The 17,454-nt window shown below is 42.3% G+C and overlaps 1 protein-coding gene across 2 annotated transcripts in view; it reads left to right on the plus strand.

Moving 5' to 3' along the window:
• Window positions 1–17,454, plus strand: part of WHAMM (WASP homolog associated with actin, golgi membranes and microtubules) — a 35,646-nt gene that overhangs the window by 4,702 nt on the left and 13,490 nt on the right. For both annotated transcript variants that reach the window (XM_040414051.1, XM_040414052.1), the window contains exons 2-4: window positions 8,867–9,040; window positions 10,002–10,152; window positions 13,809–13,978. In XM_040414051.1, coding sequence (XP_040269985.1) covers window positions 8,867–9,040; window positions 10,002–10,152; window positions 13,809–13,978 — 495 coding nt within the window. The remainder of the gene's footprint in view (window positions 1–8,866; window positions 9,041–10,001; window positions 10,153–13,808; window positions 13,979–17,454) is intronic.

A 17,454-nucleotide genomic window follows, 5' to 3' on the forward strand; every position in this document is an offset into this window, starting at 1 on the left:
ACTGATCAGGATCCTGCTCGGTCTTACAAATGCATTGAAATGCCGGATCCGTCTTTCCGGTGTCATCTGGTAAAACGGATCTGGCATTTATTTTTCTAAGGGGATTCGGCATTGCGGTATTTTGAATGCCGGATCCGGCACTATTACATTCCTATGTAAAAACAAAATCTGGCATTCAGGCAAGTGTTCAGTTTGGCCGGAGAGAAAAATGCAGCATGCTGCGGTATTATCTCCGTCCTGAAGAGTCAAAAAGACTGAACTGAAGACAACCTGATGTATCCTGAACGGATTACTCTCCATTCAGAATGCATTGGGATAAAACTGATCAGTTCTTTTCCAGTATAGAGCCCCTAGGGTGGAACTCGATGCTGGAAAAGAATAACTCTAGTGTGAAAGTACCCTAAAAGTGTAGCTGCACTCAACAAAACGCCCGCCCCTTCCTTTAGTAAATAGAACTGCCAGGCATGGCGCAAACCACCCTAAAAATGGGGCAAATGGGTCATAAAAATTTGGCACCAACTGCCTAGTCCACCAACAGAACAGGCAAAATCACTCCACTGTTCTGGTAGAGAACCTTTGATACGTTACCTCCTAAGTGCTCCTGTACACGAGCGGATCCCGTGCGGGTAATCCGCTGCGTGAAAGAGAGCTAAGCCCTGCTCCGGACAGCAGAGAGACGGAGCATTAACATGATTGATAATACTCTTTGCCTCTCTGTGACCTTTTTACTACAACTGTGACAACTTTATCTAACTGAGATTTTGTAGTAAAAAGGTCACAGAGAGGCATGGAGTATTATCAATCATGTTAATGCTCCGTGTCTCTGCTGTCCGGAACGGGGCTTGGCTCTCTTTCACGCAGTGGATTACCCGCACAGCATCTGCTTTTGTGAAAGAGCCTTAAGTGTCTGCCCCGCATGCATGAGATGCAAGATGACAGTGGAAACCCCAGCCTAATGGGGCACATCTCTGCAGTTCTGTGCACCAGAGCTCAAATCTATTCCATGCTGACTTTTCTAAAATTAGACTAGTGGTATACGAGTCCCTATCAGATTGGAACAGTTTCATTGGAGTCCAGGAGAAATGGGACTACTTAAAAGTGGCACTATTGAAGGCAACAGATAATTGCATTAGGCTTGTCAGTAAAAGCAAAAAAAAGGAAGAGACCACTGTGCTACTCAGCAGAAGTGGCCAAAATAATTAAAAACAAAAAGATAGTATTTAGTAATTATAAAAAAAAAAAAAAAAAAAGGATGACAGGGAAATTTATAAGATTAAGCAGAGAGAGGCCAAGCAATTTATAAGAGCTTCTAAAGCACAGGCAGAAGAGAAATTAGCTCAGTCAGTGAAAAAAGGCGATAAGACATTCTTCGGATACATAGATGAAAAAAGGAAACTAAAACAAGGAATTACCAAATTAAAAACAAAAGAAGGAAGGTACATGGAAGAAGATAAAGAACTAGCTGACTGTCTCAATGAATACTTCTGTTCAGTTTTTATGAAGGAAAAGGACCTCAGTTAGGAAAGAAGACTAATGAATCTTTTGATGCATGTGTCTTTACAGAGGAAGAGGTTCTTAGTCAGCTGTCTAAAATTAATACAAATAAGTCACAGGGGCCTGATGGGATACACCCAAAGCTATTAAAAGAGCTCAGCGGTGAACTAGCAAAACCATTAACAGATTTATTTAACCAATCACTGGCAACAGGAGTCGTCCCAGAAGATTGGAAATTGGCAAATGTTGTGCCATTCACAAGAAAGGTAGTAGGGAGGAATCGGGCAACTATAGGCCATTAAGCCTGACATCAATAGTGGGGAAATTAATGGAAACCATACTTAAGGAGAGGATTGTGGAACATCTAAAATCCCATGGATTGAAAGATGAAAAACAGCATGGGTTTACTTCAGGGAGATCATGTCAAACTAATCTTTATAGATTTTTTTGATTGGGTGACTAAAATAGATGGTGGAGGTGCAGTAGACATCGCTTATCTAGACTTCAGTAAGGCTTTTGATACTGTCCCACACAGAAGGCTTATCAATAAAGTGCAGTCTTTGGGCTTGGACTCCCATATTGTTGAATGGATTAGGCAGTGGCTGAGGGACAGGCAACAGAGGGTTGTAGTCAATGGAGTATATTCAGACCAAGGTCTTGCTACCAGTGGGGTACCTCAGGGATCTGTTCTGGGACCCATATTGTTTAATATCTTTATCAGCGAAATTGCAGAAGGCCTCGATGGTAAGGTGTGTCTTTTTGCTGATGACACAAAGATTTGTAACAGGGTTGATGTTCCTGGAGGGATACACCAAATGGAAAAGGACTTAGGAAAACTAGAGGAATGGTCAAAAATATGGCAACTAAAATTTAATGTTGATAAGTGCAAGATAATGCACCTGGGACGTAAAAACCCAAGAGCAGAATATAAAATCAGTGATACAGTCCTAACCTCAGTATCTGAGGAAAGGGATTTAGGGGTCATTATTTCAGAAGACTTAAAGGTAGGCAGACAATGTCATAGAGCAGCAGGAAATGCTAGCAGAATGCTTGGGTGTATAGCAAGAGGAATTATCAGTAGACAGAGGGAGGTGCTCATGCCGCTCTACAGAGCACTAGTGAGACCTCATTTGGAGTATTGTGCTCAGTACTGGAGACCATATCTCCAGAAGGATATTGATACTTTGGAGAGAGTTCAGAGAAGAGCTACTAAACTGGTACATGGATTGCAGGATAAAACTTACCAGGAAAGATTAAAGGACCTTAACATGTATAGCTTGGAAGAAAGACGAGACAGAGGGGATATGATAGAAACTTTTACATACATAAAGGGAATCAACTCGGTAAAGGAGGAGAGAATATTTAAAAGAAGACAAACTGCTACAAGAGGACATAGTTTTAAATTAGAGGGGCAAAGGTTTAAAGGATAACTTGTGTGTGTTTTTTTTTTTTTTTTTTTTTGTATTGGATTGTGGTGATTAATATCTGGTGGCCCTATTTCAACTTTTCACTGTGTATTCAATTACCCCTTAATTCCACATTTTTGTTCCCTGTACTGCCTACTTTTACTTGTGCTTAAAATTGGGTTGCTAGGCATGGTCCGTCTATCTGTTGAAGGACAGAGGACGCAGAAGCACGCTGCGTGCAGGGTCCTATTACTGACAGCCAGAGACTGTAAGTAAATGATTAAAGCCAGGTCCTCCCCAGCAGCTGATAACAGTGCCTGGGCTGTGTGCACTTCTCCCTGTCCCTGCGCTTGGCAGACGCTCCCTCACTCAGCAGAGCTGGAGAATGCAGAGTTAGACGAGCACAGACCAGGGAAGGGAGATCTGCCATCTGCTCTGTGTATAAATGAAAGCAACATGTGGTAAGAGGACGCCTTTGTGCTGCAGGAGATTAACCCTTTAGGGGGGAGGGCTCTGGTTACTGACACTTTTGGGGGGCTATTGTTACTGGCTAGTGAGGGCAGGTGGGATTAGCCTCAGGGTGAGGGCAGTGGCGGCCATCTTAACTGAATAGTGAAATTGCAGTTTTATGCAGCCTGGTTGCTAAGAGCTAAATCCTATTAAATATGGGTAGGGGTGCACCGAAATTCCGGCGGCCGAAAATGGGCCTAATCCATTTCGGCCGATATTGGTACATATCGGCAGAAAATATGGGTTGTGGGATTTGTCACCCGCGCCGGGCGGGCGGTTTACTTTAAGTCACTGCATCTTTATTTTACCTTACAATCGTGACGCTCCAGTAACAACTCTGCAGGCAGAGCGGAGGCCGGCGTAACGTCACTTACTCACGTGACGCGCCTGCTCCGCCTCCTTCATTCATAAAGTGGGCGGAGCAGGTGCGTCACGTGAGTAAGTGACGTTACGCCGCCCTCCGCTCTGCCTGCAGAGTTGTTACTGGAGCGTCACGATTGTAAGGTAAAATAAAGATGCAGTGAGTGATTAGTCTGCTGTGAGCAGCAGGGCCGGGGCTGTTATGGGTAGGGGGATCGGTCTATGGCACTGCTATGGGGAGGGGGGATCTGTGCACTGTTATGGGGAAAGGGATCTGTGCACTGTTATGGGGAAAGGGATCTGTGCACTGTTATGGGGAAAGGGATCTGTGCACTGTTATGGGGAAAGGGATCTGTGCACTGTTATGGGGAAAGGGATCTGTGCACTGTTATGGGGAAAGGGATCTGTGCACTGTTATGGGGAAAGGGATCTGTGCACTGTTATGGGGAAAGGGATCTGTGCACTGTTATGCCCATAACAGTGCACATATTCCCTTCCCCATAACGGCGCCACCCACAGATCCCCCCTCTCCATAACGGCGCCACCCACAGATCCCCCCTCTCCATAACGGCGCCACCCACAGATCCCCCCTCTCCATAACGGCGCCACCCACAGATGAATTTCATTCATGAAAAAGAATTATTAATAAAATCATTTAAAAAAAAAGTATTTTAAAAGTATTTGGGCAAAAAGGCGTTTTCGGTCAAGGGCATCCTGAATTTTCGGTTTCGGACCAGAATTTTCATTTTGGTGCACCCCTAAATATGGGGGAAGTCAGTCTAATAGTAACTGATTCTGGAATATCATGTTATTAGTAACTACATATATGAAAATTGAAATTATAGTCTAAATGTGACAGTTATCCTTTAAAAGTAATATCAGGAAGTATTACTTTACTGAGAGAGTAGTGGATGCATGGAATAGCCTTCCTGCAGAAGTGGTAGCTGCAAATACAGTGAAGGAGTTAAGCATGCATGGGATAGGCATAAGGCTATCCTTCATATAAGATAGGGCCAGGGGCTATTCATAGTATTCAGTATATTGGGCAGACTAGATGGGCCAAATGGTTCTCATCTGCCGACACATTCTATGTTTCTATGTCTATAATCTAGTTTCCTGGTATAAACTATAATAAATATGCCAGGCCGCCATGCCTGACTCTGCACCACCCAAGCACTGCCCCACTGCGCCCTGTTTGGGGAAAAAGTGGCGAGCGGGATGCAACACCTCAAATAAGTCACAAAATTTGCACAAGTGGAACATGCTGTGAACGTTGCGACTATTTCCTGCTAGTTTTCTGGAGCACAAGGTTTCAAAAATGTTTCTATTTTTTTAACTTTATTCAAACTATTAAGCAAGAATGCGAGCCAAGGATGGTGGATTATTCTTTTTTGGCACATTTTCTCCAAAATATTATGTGATTTTATGATCAGACGTGCCAAATTTTGGCGCATTTTATGAAAAGGTCTAAGTGCAATCACTTTAGTAAATTATTATTATTTTTTTTCCCCATTATCATTTTTTTTCTTTCAAATCCCTGCTACATGTACAAAGGCCTTATGACATGCCCATTTGCCTTGTATGCATGCTCATCTCATCTGACAGACACTTACCTCCCATGGCAGCAGAGGAGAGGACATCCAGCATCTCCCAACATTGGGCAGTCGGACTGTCACCGAGCGATGAGCAGTAAAGTATGGAAATACTGCAGTCGGAGGTTGCACTAAATAGTTTTCAGCAGGGTAAACATTTTAGCGTATATTCACATGAGGCATATCTGTTGCAGAAATTTCTGTGGTTGGCCCATTTATGTGAACGGAGCTTGCGGAAACGCCAGCACGTGCTGCAGAACAACCTCGCTTAGATGAGTGAAGTCATACCTGATGAAGATTGTGTGTTTGTGCAGAAAAACCACAGCGTAATACAATCCCATCAAAGTGAACTCTCATGTAGACTTATGCTTATTTTTTACTTGCGGAAGTTGGCCTGCTGTGTTGATTTTAACCCTTTCCCTACATGTGATATAATAGTGCGTCACATGTCGGGTCTTTAAAGATGGTGCCCGCTCTGGAGCAGAGCAAGCGTCATAGGTGCCAGGTGCCTGCTGTTCCACACAGCAGACACCCAGGGCTAATGTCCGTAATCGTCGGTAATGCCGATCACGGACATTTAATCCCTCAGATGCTGTGGTCAAATGTGACCCACAGCATCTGAAAGGCAAAAAAAAAAACAAATCGCATGCTTCTGGGTAGCAATGCCTCCCCCCAGAGTGAGATTGTGGAAGGCATTCCACTGCAGTAATGAGCCAGAGCCTGTACCAGGCTTCTAGCTCTATTGCTGGTATATTCCAATTCAGACCTGCAGGTGGCAGCAGTGTATTGGACTATACTGATCTTTTGTATATGGTAATGTATAAAATTCTAATAGTAGGGGACATAAAAAATTCAAATCGCCCCCCTTTCCCCAGAATCATAATAAAAATATACATAGGCATTACCGTGTTTAAAACGCCCCTACTATTAAAATATAAATGTATTTATCCCATATGGTGAATGGTGTAACGCAGGGATGCTCAACCTGCCACCCTCCAGCTGTTGCAAAACTTCAGCTCCCAGCATGCCCTAATAGCTGTCCAGGCATGCTGGGAGTTGTAGTTTTGCAACAGCTGGAGGGTTGCATTTTGGGCATCCCTGCTGTAACGGAAAACTAAAAATTCAATATGGCCAATTCACCGTTTTTTTTTTTTTTCCCCATCAATTTATTATTATTATTTTTTTTAATTCTGTATTGAAACACAAAAAAAACCCTCTAAAACTGGTATCGCATTAAGAATGAAGAGAACAGGTTAGTTTTACCGCATAGTGAGCGCCGTAAAAACAAAACCAATAAAACTGGTGGAATTGCATTTTATATTTTTTTTTTTCAATTGCACCACATTTGGAATTTTTATTCCAGTGTCCCACTACGTACTATGCAACATTAAATGACGCCATTAGTCTGTACAACTTGTCCCGCAAAACACAAGTCCTCATACAGTTATGTGAAGTTATGGGAATATGCCAGGGCATAAAAAACGGAAAATCAATCCATCAGGAGTGCTGTCCGCATCTTTTGCGGCCCCTCTGAAGTAAATGGGCCCGTATTGCGGACCAAAAATACATGTGTGCATGAGGCCTTATGCAGAAATGGAGTTCCCCGTAGATTTGTTAAAATAAACATAAAATCCACACCAAAAACCGTGATAAATAGTGCTCATTTATGTGTGTTTTTTACTGTGTTTTTTGATGCGCCAGAATCCAGTTGAAGCTTCAGGCGGGGTCTTGCCGTGGTGTCTGTGCCAAAATTCCGCAGGCAAATTCTGCTACGTGCATGGCCCCTTAGGTACGGCAGTATGGGACATATATGCAGTGTTTGTAGTGCCAGCAAAGCGGATGAGATTGAAAGAATCTTTTCCTCGGGCTACATGCACACGAACGTTGTTTGTTTCCGTGTCCATTCCATTCTTTTTTGCGGATAGAATGCGGACCCATTCATTTCAATGGGTCCGCAAAAAATGCAGACAGCACACAGTGTTCTGTCCACATCAGTATGTCCGTTCCGTAGCCCCGCAAAAAAAAATGAATGTCCTATTGTTGTCCGTTTTAGGTATTGTTACAATGGAACCGCAAAAAAACATACAAATGTCATCCGTTTTTTTATTTGTGGACCGCAAAACACATACGGTTGTGTGCATGTAGCCTCACACTGTGAAAAAAAACTGCAGCATAAATTGGGCTGTGGGGCGTATTTTAAATTTCCACTGTGGTTGTCGCCCTTCGCCGTGTTGAAGATGAAAGCTGCAGCAAAATCAGTCACACTGCGTCAAAATTCATCCTGTTTACTGTACCCGGGTTCACAGCTGAACCCGGACATGTACTGCATAGTGAGCCCTAATGGGCTTCTGCAGTAAATCACAACTCAGGGGACACTATTGCATTTTTAACCCATTAGTGACCTAATTAATTTTACCCTCAAGATCCAATAATATTTCCCCCCTTCGTGTTCTAGCGGTCATAACTTTTACATTTTTTTTTTTTTCTTTTTTTCTTTTGCAGGATTAGTTGTACGTTTTTTAGGAACCAAAAAACAGCCATTTTAACGTTATTTTGTGGAGTTTATTCACAGTGTGGTAAAAATAACATAATTTTATTATTTGGGTCACTACAATGATGAGGCCACATTTCTATATATTTTTAGGTGGGGGCGGCACAGGTGGAGAGCGTCTCATGTAGGGCACAGAGGCATGACTAGACGGCACAGTACCCATTGATTTGCTCGGATGTGAGACCAGTATGATGCTCTACTTCACTGGCATTTTACCAGTAAACTGTTTAGGGTACTTTCACACTTGCGTTATTCTTTTACAGTATTGAGTTCCATCACAGGAGCTCAATACCGGAAAAGAACTGATCAGCTTTATCCTAATGCATTCTGAATGGAGAGCAATCCGTTCACGATGCATCAGTTCAGTCCCTCTTACGTTTTTTGGACGGAGAAAATACTGCAGCATGCTGGCGTTTTCTCTCCGGCCAAAAATACTGAACATTTGCCGGATCCGGCATTAACTTACATTGAAGTGTATTAGTTCCGGCAAAACGAATCCAGCTTTCCTGTCTGCGCATGTGCACACCTTTTTTAAAAATGCAAAAAAAATTATAATACAGGATCCGTTTTTCCGGATGACACCGGAGAGACGGATCCGGTATTCCAATGCATTTGTCAGACGGACAAATGCCATCAGTTTGCGTCTGGATTGCGACTGAACTGCCTGCCGGAATCCTCTGCCGCATGTGTTGGATCCCTTTGCCAATCACGTGGCTGTAGTCAGTATAATCCGGGGTGGTTTTAGATGAATGTGATTTGTAGATGCAATATCCGGGAAGGACAATTGAACACTATTGTAACCTGTGGTTCACACACAACTTCACTGTAGAATCCATCTAAATATTCTGAGCATGTTCTCTCCCATAGGCACGCTGTGGGGCCCTAGGCTTATGACATCCAAGCTGTCGATCTTTGTACTAATGTATTATTTATATTTTATTTTATTTTTTTAGATCCTTCATCAGCACAAAAATGCAGATAAAATGATGTCTTTACTGAAAGTTTATGTGGAAGAAGATGAAGCCTTCACAGAGTTGGTTACCGTGGCAACCCAGTTCCACCTCTACTTGCTGCAGCCTTTCAGGGACATGCGAGAGCTGGCAATATTGTACAAGCTGGAAATCCTGGTAGGGAATGACTTCTGATCTGCTCTGTCTAATGGAAATCCTCTGGGCTTTGTTTACAGCGTGCTCTGAACCAATTCTAGTCAAAGTGATTTATACCCGCAATTGTATCAGTCCAAGTGCAGCCGGAGCTTAATGAATTTCACATCCACAGTCTACATATTCACTCTTATCCCAGAAAATAATCCCATCATCTTAGTGACGTGGTCTCCAAGACGGATGGAGACGGAGGGAAATTGAGGAGTGTGATTTTCATTTAACGTACGTTGCCCCTTGCATCTCCATTTACAGTCTGATCTGAAATTGGAGATGGGGATAATCGCTGTATGTAAATGGGGAACATAATCGGCATCCATAGGACCTCATTCTCCTGATGGGGGCTGACATCCTGCACCCCCCTCTAGTTCTGCATTAGCTACAGCGCCAGAACTACACAGCGCGGTTACTGCAGTAACCCCCATCATCCACTCCATAATGGACGGAGCTGTGTAATTCCGCTGTCGTAGCTTCTGCAGAACAGCTGATCTTTGGGGAAGTGGGGTATAGGCCATCAATATAAAAAGACTAGAAAAGCACTTTAAAGGGAATCTTTCACATTCAATATGTTATAGAGCAGGAGGAGCTGAGCAGATTGATGTATAGTTTTAAGTAGGAATCTGCAAAACATATTTTTTTTTTTTATGCATGTAAATTCCTGTTTAATTCCGGGCTTTGAAGTCACGGAGGCGGTCTTATCAGTGATTGACAGCCTGCCCTCTATGACTGTGTATACAGAGAGAGCTGTCAATAACTGATAGGACCGCCTCCGTGACTTTAAAGTTCAGAACGGGCAGGAATTTACATGTATAGATTGTTATTCTGCTCTATTACATGCTGCCTTTTGGTTACATTGCATTTTCCTGGATAATGTAATACATCTTGTAATAAATACATCATGATTTCTTTTATTTTTTTCTGTACACAGAAATCATTGGAAGTAGATGATTTAGGCCCAAAACGCATAGAGGCTTTGCAGAAGGAGGCTGATAAATGGAACACAACGGCAGAAGAGGCAGAGCGCTCCATACAGAATATAACTGTGAATTATTTCAAGGAGACTTCAAAAGCACTGGCTGGTAGGAGAACTGTAGTGGGCTTCTAATGAACAATACTTATTCCCTATCCGCATGCTGGAGGTGTCTAAATACAAGAATGGGACGAGTGCAGGGCTCGGCTATCTCTGGTAGTCCCATAAAGTTGAACGGAGTGGTAGCAGATATAGATGCCCACCACACATTTCAAACAGGGGGAAGACCTGTCCTTGTTATTGGTGGGGGCTCTAGTCATCAGACCCCCGCCGATCACACACCTTTACCCCTTTTCTGTGGATAGGGTATGTGTTTGTGAGAAAACCCCTTTAATGTGATGGCATGTGTACAGAGTGGCTTGGAGCACTTACTGTTTTGAGGAGCACACAACAGATGTAATGTAATGGTGGTTTTACACAATGCCTTTTTTCCTAAAATGTAGAATTTTTTTATTTTTTAAAGCAAAGCCTGCCATGGCCAATAGGAAATTATAAAACGCCCTGCAAACAGTTTTTTTTGTTATGGTGTTTTCAAGCCCATTTCCATAAATTATTATATATTATATATATATATATATATATATATTATTATTATTTATATTTTTTTTTGCTCCCTTGGCATTACTTTAAATTGCAGCATACTCTCAGTGTAGTGTGTGTTTTTTTTTTTTTTTTTTTTTTTTATGCTATTCCTTAGCGTTTGAAAAAGATAGTAGGGGAAAAAAATATAAAAAACATGAAATTTATGTATTTCCAAGCGAAAAACAGCTAGGGAGAAACCGTAGTATGTTAAGTGCCCTAATTGCTGTGGAAGTTGGAAGTAAAAAAATCTTCCTGTATTGTCAGTTATTAAATCTGCAGCATGCTCTGTATGTGTTGTATTGTCTGTATTTCTTCTACATTTTGGACTCAGATTTCACTTTCAGCAATGAACAGGGTTAAATCTGGGGAATATTCTACACTGCTCAAAAAAATAAAGGGAACACTTAAACAACACAATGTAACTCCAAGTCAATCCCACTTCTGTGAAATCAAACTGTCCACTTAGGAAGCAACACTGAGTGACAATCAGTTTCACATGCTGTTGTGCAAATGGGATAGACAACAGGTGGAAATTATAGGCAATTAGCAAGACACCCCCAATAAAGGAGTGGTTCTGCAGGTGGTGACCCCAGACAACTTCTCAGTTCCTATGCTTCCTGGCTGATGTTTTGGTCACTTTTGAATGCTGGCGGTGCTTTCACTCTAGTGGTAGCATGAGACGGAGTCTACAACCCACACAAGTGGCTCAGGTAGTGCAGCTTATCCAGGATGGCACATCAATGCGAGCTGTGGCAAGAAGGTTTGCTGTGTCTGTCAGCGTAGTGTCCAGAGCATGGAGGCGCTACCAGGAGACAGGCCAGTACATCAGGAGACGTGGAGGAGGCCGTAGGAGGGCAACAACCCAGCAGCAGGACCGCTACCTCCGCTTTTTGTGCAAGGAGGAACAGGAGGAGCACTGCCAGAGCCCTGCAAAATGACCTCCAGCAGGCCGCAAATGTGCATGTGTCTGCTCAAACGGTCAGAAACAGACTCCATGTGGGTGATATGAGGGCCCGACGTCCACAGGTGGGGGTTGTGCTTACAGCCCAACACCGTGCAGGACGTTTGGCATTTGCCAGAGAACACCAAGATTAGCAAATTCGCCACTGGCGCCCTGTGCACTTCACAGATGAAAGCAGGTTCACACTGAGCACATGTGACAGACGTGACAGAGTCTGGAGACGCCGTGGAGAACGTTCTGCAGCCTGCAACATCCTCCAGCATGACCGGTTTGGCATTGGGTCAGTAATGGTGTGGGGTGGCATTTCTTTGGAGGGCCGCACAGCCCTCCATGTGCTCGCCAGAGGTAGCCTGACTGCCATTAGGTACAGAGATGAGATCCTCAGACCCCTTGTGAGACCATATGCTAGTGCGGTTGGCCCTGGGTTCCTCCTAATGCAAGACAATGCTAGACCTCATGTGGCTGGAGTGTGTCAGCAGTTCCTGCAAGACGAAGGCATTGATGCTATGGACTGGCCCGCCCGTTCTCCAGACCTGAATCCAATTGAGCACATCTGGGACATCATGTCTCGCTCTATCCACCAACTTCACGTTGCACCACAGACTGTCCAGGAGTTGGCAGATGCCTTAGTCCAGGTCTGGGAGGAGATCCTTCAGGAGACCGTCCGCCACCTCATCAGGAGCATGCACAGGCGTTGTAGGGAGGTCATACAGGCACGTGGAGGCCACACACACTACTGAGCCTCATTTTGACTTGTTTTAAGGACATTACATCAAAGTTGGATCAGCCTGTAGTGTGTTTTTCCACTTTAATTTTGACTCCAAATCCAGACCTCCATGGGTTGAAAAATTTGATTTCCATTTTTTTTTTTTTTTTTTTTGTGTGATTTTGTTGTCAGCACATTCAACTATGTAAAGAACAAAGTATTTCAGAAGAATTTCTTCCAACAAAAGTTTGACTATTTAGTTTGTAAGCTCATCAGATGTGATGGAAATATGTGTATCTCTTCCCTAAAATGCAGCCTATTATAGATGTGCTCCACGTGAACTATTGCGGATTTTGAGAGTGTTGTGTGATCACACTAACTTCTGTTGCCTCTTACTTTGGAAGCATTACGGGGGATGTATCATGAGTTTTGCGTGGCCATAATTTGCCCCAGATTTATCAAATCTTGCAAAGTGTTTGATAAATGTGGTGCATCTTGAAGTCTTGAGATGCTTCATAATTTTCTGTGCCGTGCCTCCCCTCCGACATGTTTTGCAACTTTCTAAAAAGTCGCAATCGATACATCTGGCTTAGATCAGCTGAGCAGCCTAACAACTCTACTTTCTCTTCCATTCTTCAAAACTGGATTGAGTGGTGTAAAAATGCAAAATGTTGCAAAGTTCTTGTGCACATAAACCCAAAATGTCACAAAATCCTATTTTCCGAGGTAGCCAGAATCCTGGAATGCAGGGCGTGATAAATCCTCCATCATGTACTGTCTATACAACGGCATCTGATGGAACATGGCACAATTTTTTAGTGAATCAACAGAAAAAAATGAAATCAAAGGCATACAGAGGTACAGTACAGTGTGTGCTGGATAGCCGCTCTGTACATCTCCATGATACCGTCACGTGCAGGACCATCATTCCTCTTGTTTGGTGGGCACTAATAAGCAATAACTGCTGTGCCATGTGTCATTCTTGTGTTGGCTTACTTTTCTCTCTGCCAAATACAATTGTGCCTATTTTTTATTTTTTTTTCTTATAATAGGAATAACCAGATATGCCACAAAAGCCTAATAGGGACAGGTCTCATGTCTGGGACCCTGACCTATCAGGGAAATTGGGGTCTCCCTTCTTTGCCGATTAATTGACTGACATTGAAGCTCTTTCCATTGAAGTCCACAGAGTTACAGAACTGGCTGAGGGTTTCATGTTTGGCTCTATAGGTAATTCCTGTAGACATTAATGGAGAGAGCTATTTGGCCACCTTTGTTTCAATGGGAAACGCCATCCTTGAATCTATGGATGGGGCTGACTTTCCTGAGAGGCGGGACTGCATCCTGTGGTTTTTCCATTAATCTACAAGACGGACATACCCCTCTAGGAGACCAACGGTCAAACTGTTTTGAGGCTCTTGTGTTCCAGTGATGACTATATGTATCTTTATAACAGCAATGCAAAAACAGATGGAGCTGGATGGAAGGAGATTTGGACAAGCCACATGGGCCTCAGCAGTGCCTAGATTGGAGAGGATCAAGTCTATGTTGGCAAAGGAAAGTCTTCAGCATATGCGATCGAAGGAGATGTGCCTGAATCAGAAGAGGGCAGCTATCAAGCAAAGTGTAAGATCTTTTAAAAATTTTATTTTTGTAGGTTGTAACTTTTTTTTTTTTTTTTCTGTTACTCATTTTGCCAAATATTCAAGGGTTATTTTCCCGTCCCTACTAGAAAATTGCTAGTACAGGAGATATGGACTCCCATATTGTTGAGTGGATTAGGCAGTGGCTGAGTGACAGACAACAGAGGGTTGTAGTCAATGGAGAATATTCAAAACAAGGTCATGTTACCAGTGGGGTTCCACAGGGATCTGTACTGGGACCGATTTTGTTTAATATCTTCATAAGTGATATTGCAAAAGGCCTCGATGGTAAGGTTTGTCTTTTTGCTGATGACACAAAGATATGTAACAGGGTTGATGTTCCTGGAGGGAAACGCCAAATGGAAAAGGATTTAGCAAAACTAGAAGAATGGTCAGAACTCTGGAAACTGAAATTTAATGTGGATAAGTGCAAGATAATGCACCTGGGGCGTAAAAACCCAAGGGCAGAATATAGAATATTTGACACAGTCCTGACCTCAGTATCTGAGGAAAGGGATTTAGGAGTAATTATTTCAGAAGACTTAAAGGTGGGAAGACAATGTAATAGAGCAGCACGAAATGCCAGCAGAATGCTTGGATGTATAGGGAGAGGTATAAGCAGTAGAAAGAGTGAAGTGCTTATGCCGCTGTACAGAACACTGGTGAGACCTCACTTGGAGTATTGTGCGCAGTACTGGAGGCCATATCTCCAGAAGGATATAGATACTCTAGAGAGAGTTCAGAGAAGAGCTACTAAACTAGTACATGGATTGCAGGATAAAACTTACCAGGAAAGGTTAAAGGACCTTAATATGTATAGCTTGGAAGAAAGAAGAGACAGAGGGGATATGATAGAAACTTTTAAATACATAAAGGGAATCAACTCGGTAAAGGAGGAGAGCATATTTAAAAGAAGAAAAACTACCACAAGAGGACACAGTTTTAAATTAGAGGGGCAAAGGTTTAAAAGTAATATAAGGAAGTATTACTTTACTGAGAGAGTAGTGGATGCATGGAATAGCCTTCCTGCAGAAGTGGTAGCTGCAAATACAGTGAAGGGGTTTAAGCATGCATGGGATAGGCATAAGGCCATCCTTCATATAAGATAGGGCCAGGGGCTATCCATAGTATTCAGTATATTGGGCAGACTAGATGGGCCAAATGGTTCTTATCTGCCGACACATTCTATGTTTCTATATACAGTGGCACCTAAAGAGTTAACTGCCATGTCTGTCTCCTAAAACATTATTTTGATTCCTCATGAATGAAACAGCCAAAGCTTACATATGTATTTTATTTTCAACTATTTTACATCTACTATTGTACCTTCACTGACAACACTATTCTCAATCGATTATACTTTAAGATAAAATGAAATTTTTGTACTGTAACAGTATTGGTATTGTAGGCAGATCTAAGGGTTATTTTGTAATGTGTAGCAGCAATATAACTAATATCTGCCTGTACTAAACATATGCCTAATGTTTTCTCACATGTAATTATCCTTCAAAATACATAAAGGGTCATCAGTTTTATGGTGTCCTAACGAAGGGCAGCATAAACTAGTAAGGGTGCTCGCACATGTCATGGCTGTGCTGTGTTTTGAATGCAGCCAAAAAAACACATTAGTTAAAAAAAAAAATATATATTTTTTTTTTTCTTTTTTGCAACAACATCCTTTCATTTGTGGTGTGTTGTCTTTCATCAAAGGGAAAACACAGAGCAGACCTGAAGGGAACATGTCAGATTGAACATGGTGTTTGAACTGCAGACAGCCTGTTATAGAACAGGAAGAGCTGAGCAGATTGATATATAGTTTATGGGAAATGATTCAGTATAGCTTGTAATTTATACATTTAAATTCCTGCTCATTCTGGGCTGTGAAGTCACTGAGGCGGTCCTATCAGTGATTGACCGCTATGTCTGTATACACAGTCCTAGAGGGAAGCCTGTCAATCACTGATAGGACACCTCTGTGACTTCAAAGCCCAGAATGAGCCGGAATTTAAATGTATAAATTACAAGTTTTACTGACTCTTTTCCCATAAACTATATATCAATCTGCTCGGCTCCTCCTGCTCTATCACATGCTGCTTGCAGCTCATACACCATATTCAATGTGGCAGGTTCCCGCCGCTAATGAATGCGACCGACAATAATGCCGATCGCGGTCATTGAAGCCTTTTAGATGCCGTGATCAAGTGTGATCACAGCATCTAAAGGGTGAAAAACCCGGAAGCTCCAGCCATTGAGGATGTTGGTAATTGATTTTAATACGCTGGGTTTCTTTGAAGAGACCCAGGGTATTGAAGCTGCAATTCTTATTTTGTCCATCAGGTGGAGCAATGGGCAATTCTGTACTAATATGGATGTATAATAAACACAATGGTAGAGAATAATTTTTTTTTTAGTTTTGTAGCCTCAAACACGAGCTACAAAGCCATAAAGTAAAAAAAAAAATAACTGTTAAATATATACAAAGTCTGAAAATGCCCATACTATTAAAATATAAAAATATTTTTCCAGTACGAAGAATGGCATAACGGGGGGGGGGGAAAGGGTCAAAATGGCAGATTCGCCATTTTTTCATTGCTTCTGTTACCCAAAAATGTCATAAAATGTGATCAAAAAGTCACACACACTCCAAAATGGTATCAATAAAAAGTATAGATCGTCCCGCAAACAAAATGAGCCCCACACACAGCTCAGTAGATAGAACTATAAAAAAAAGTTATGGGGGTCAGAATATGGTGATGTAAAAAGTTTTCATTTATTTTTACACAGTTTAGACATTAAAAAAAAAAAAACCTATACATATGTGGTATTGTTGTAATCGTACTGACCCAGAGAATGAAGGCCACAAGTCAATTATGCTGCAAAGGGAACGTCGTAGGAACCAAACCCCTGAAACGAAACAGGGTTGTAATTTTTTACTGCTTCCCACTACATTGTATGCCATATTAAATGGTGGCATTAGAAAGTACAACTTGTCCCTCAAAAATAAGCCCTCATATGGATACGTGAACTGAAAATTAAAAAAGTTATGGCTGAAGGAATATAGGAAAGAAAAATGAAAACGCAAGAATGAAAAACCTCTGCTATTCTCAGGGTTAAGTTGTATTAATATAATGTAATTCAGTTTTGCTTTACCTTTGCTGGAAGACCACGCGCCATAAATGCAAGTATGCAGTGGCGTGCCTAAGATGTTTGGCATCTGGGGCAAGTCCTTTTGTCCTTTCTCTGGCACCTCTTCCCCCCTATACTTTAAAACATTGTGCCCCTTACACTAGTTATGCTCTCGGTGCGACCCTTCACCGTAGTTATCCCTTCACAGTGCCCCCTTCACAGTAGTTATGCAGTCATTGCGCCCCTTTGCAGTAGTATGCCCACATTGTGCCCGCCCATGGTAATTATTTCTTCATTGTGCCCCTTCACAGTAGGTGTGCCCCTTTACAGTAG

Source organism: Bufo bufo, chromosome 1, assembly GCF_905171765.1.
Source record: "Bufo bufo chromosome 1, aBufBuf1.1, whole genome shotgun sequence".
In the NCBI taxonomy this organism is placed as follows: domain Eukaryota; kingdom Metazoa; phylum Chordata; class Amphibia; order Anura; family Bufonidae; genus Bufo; species Bufo bufo.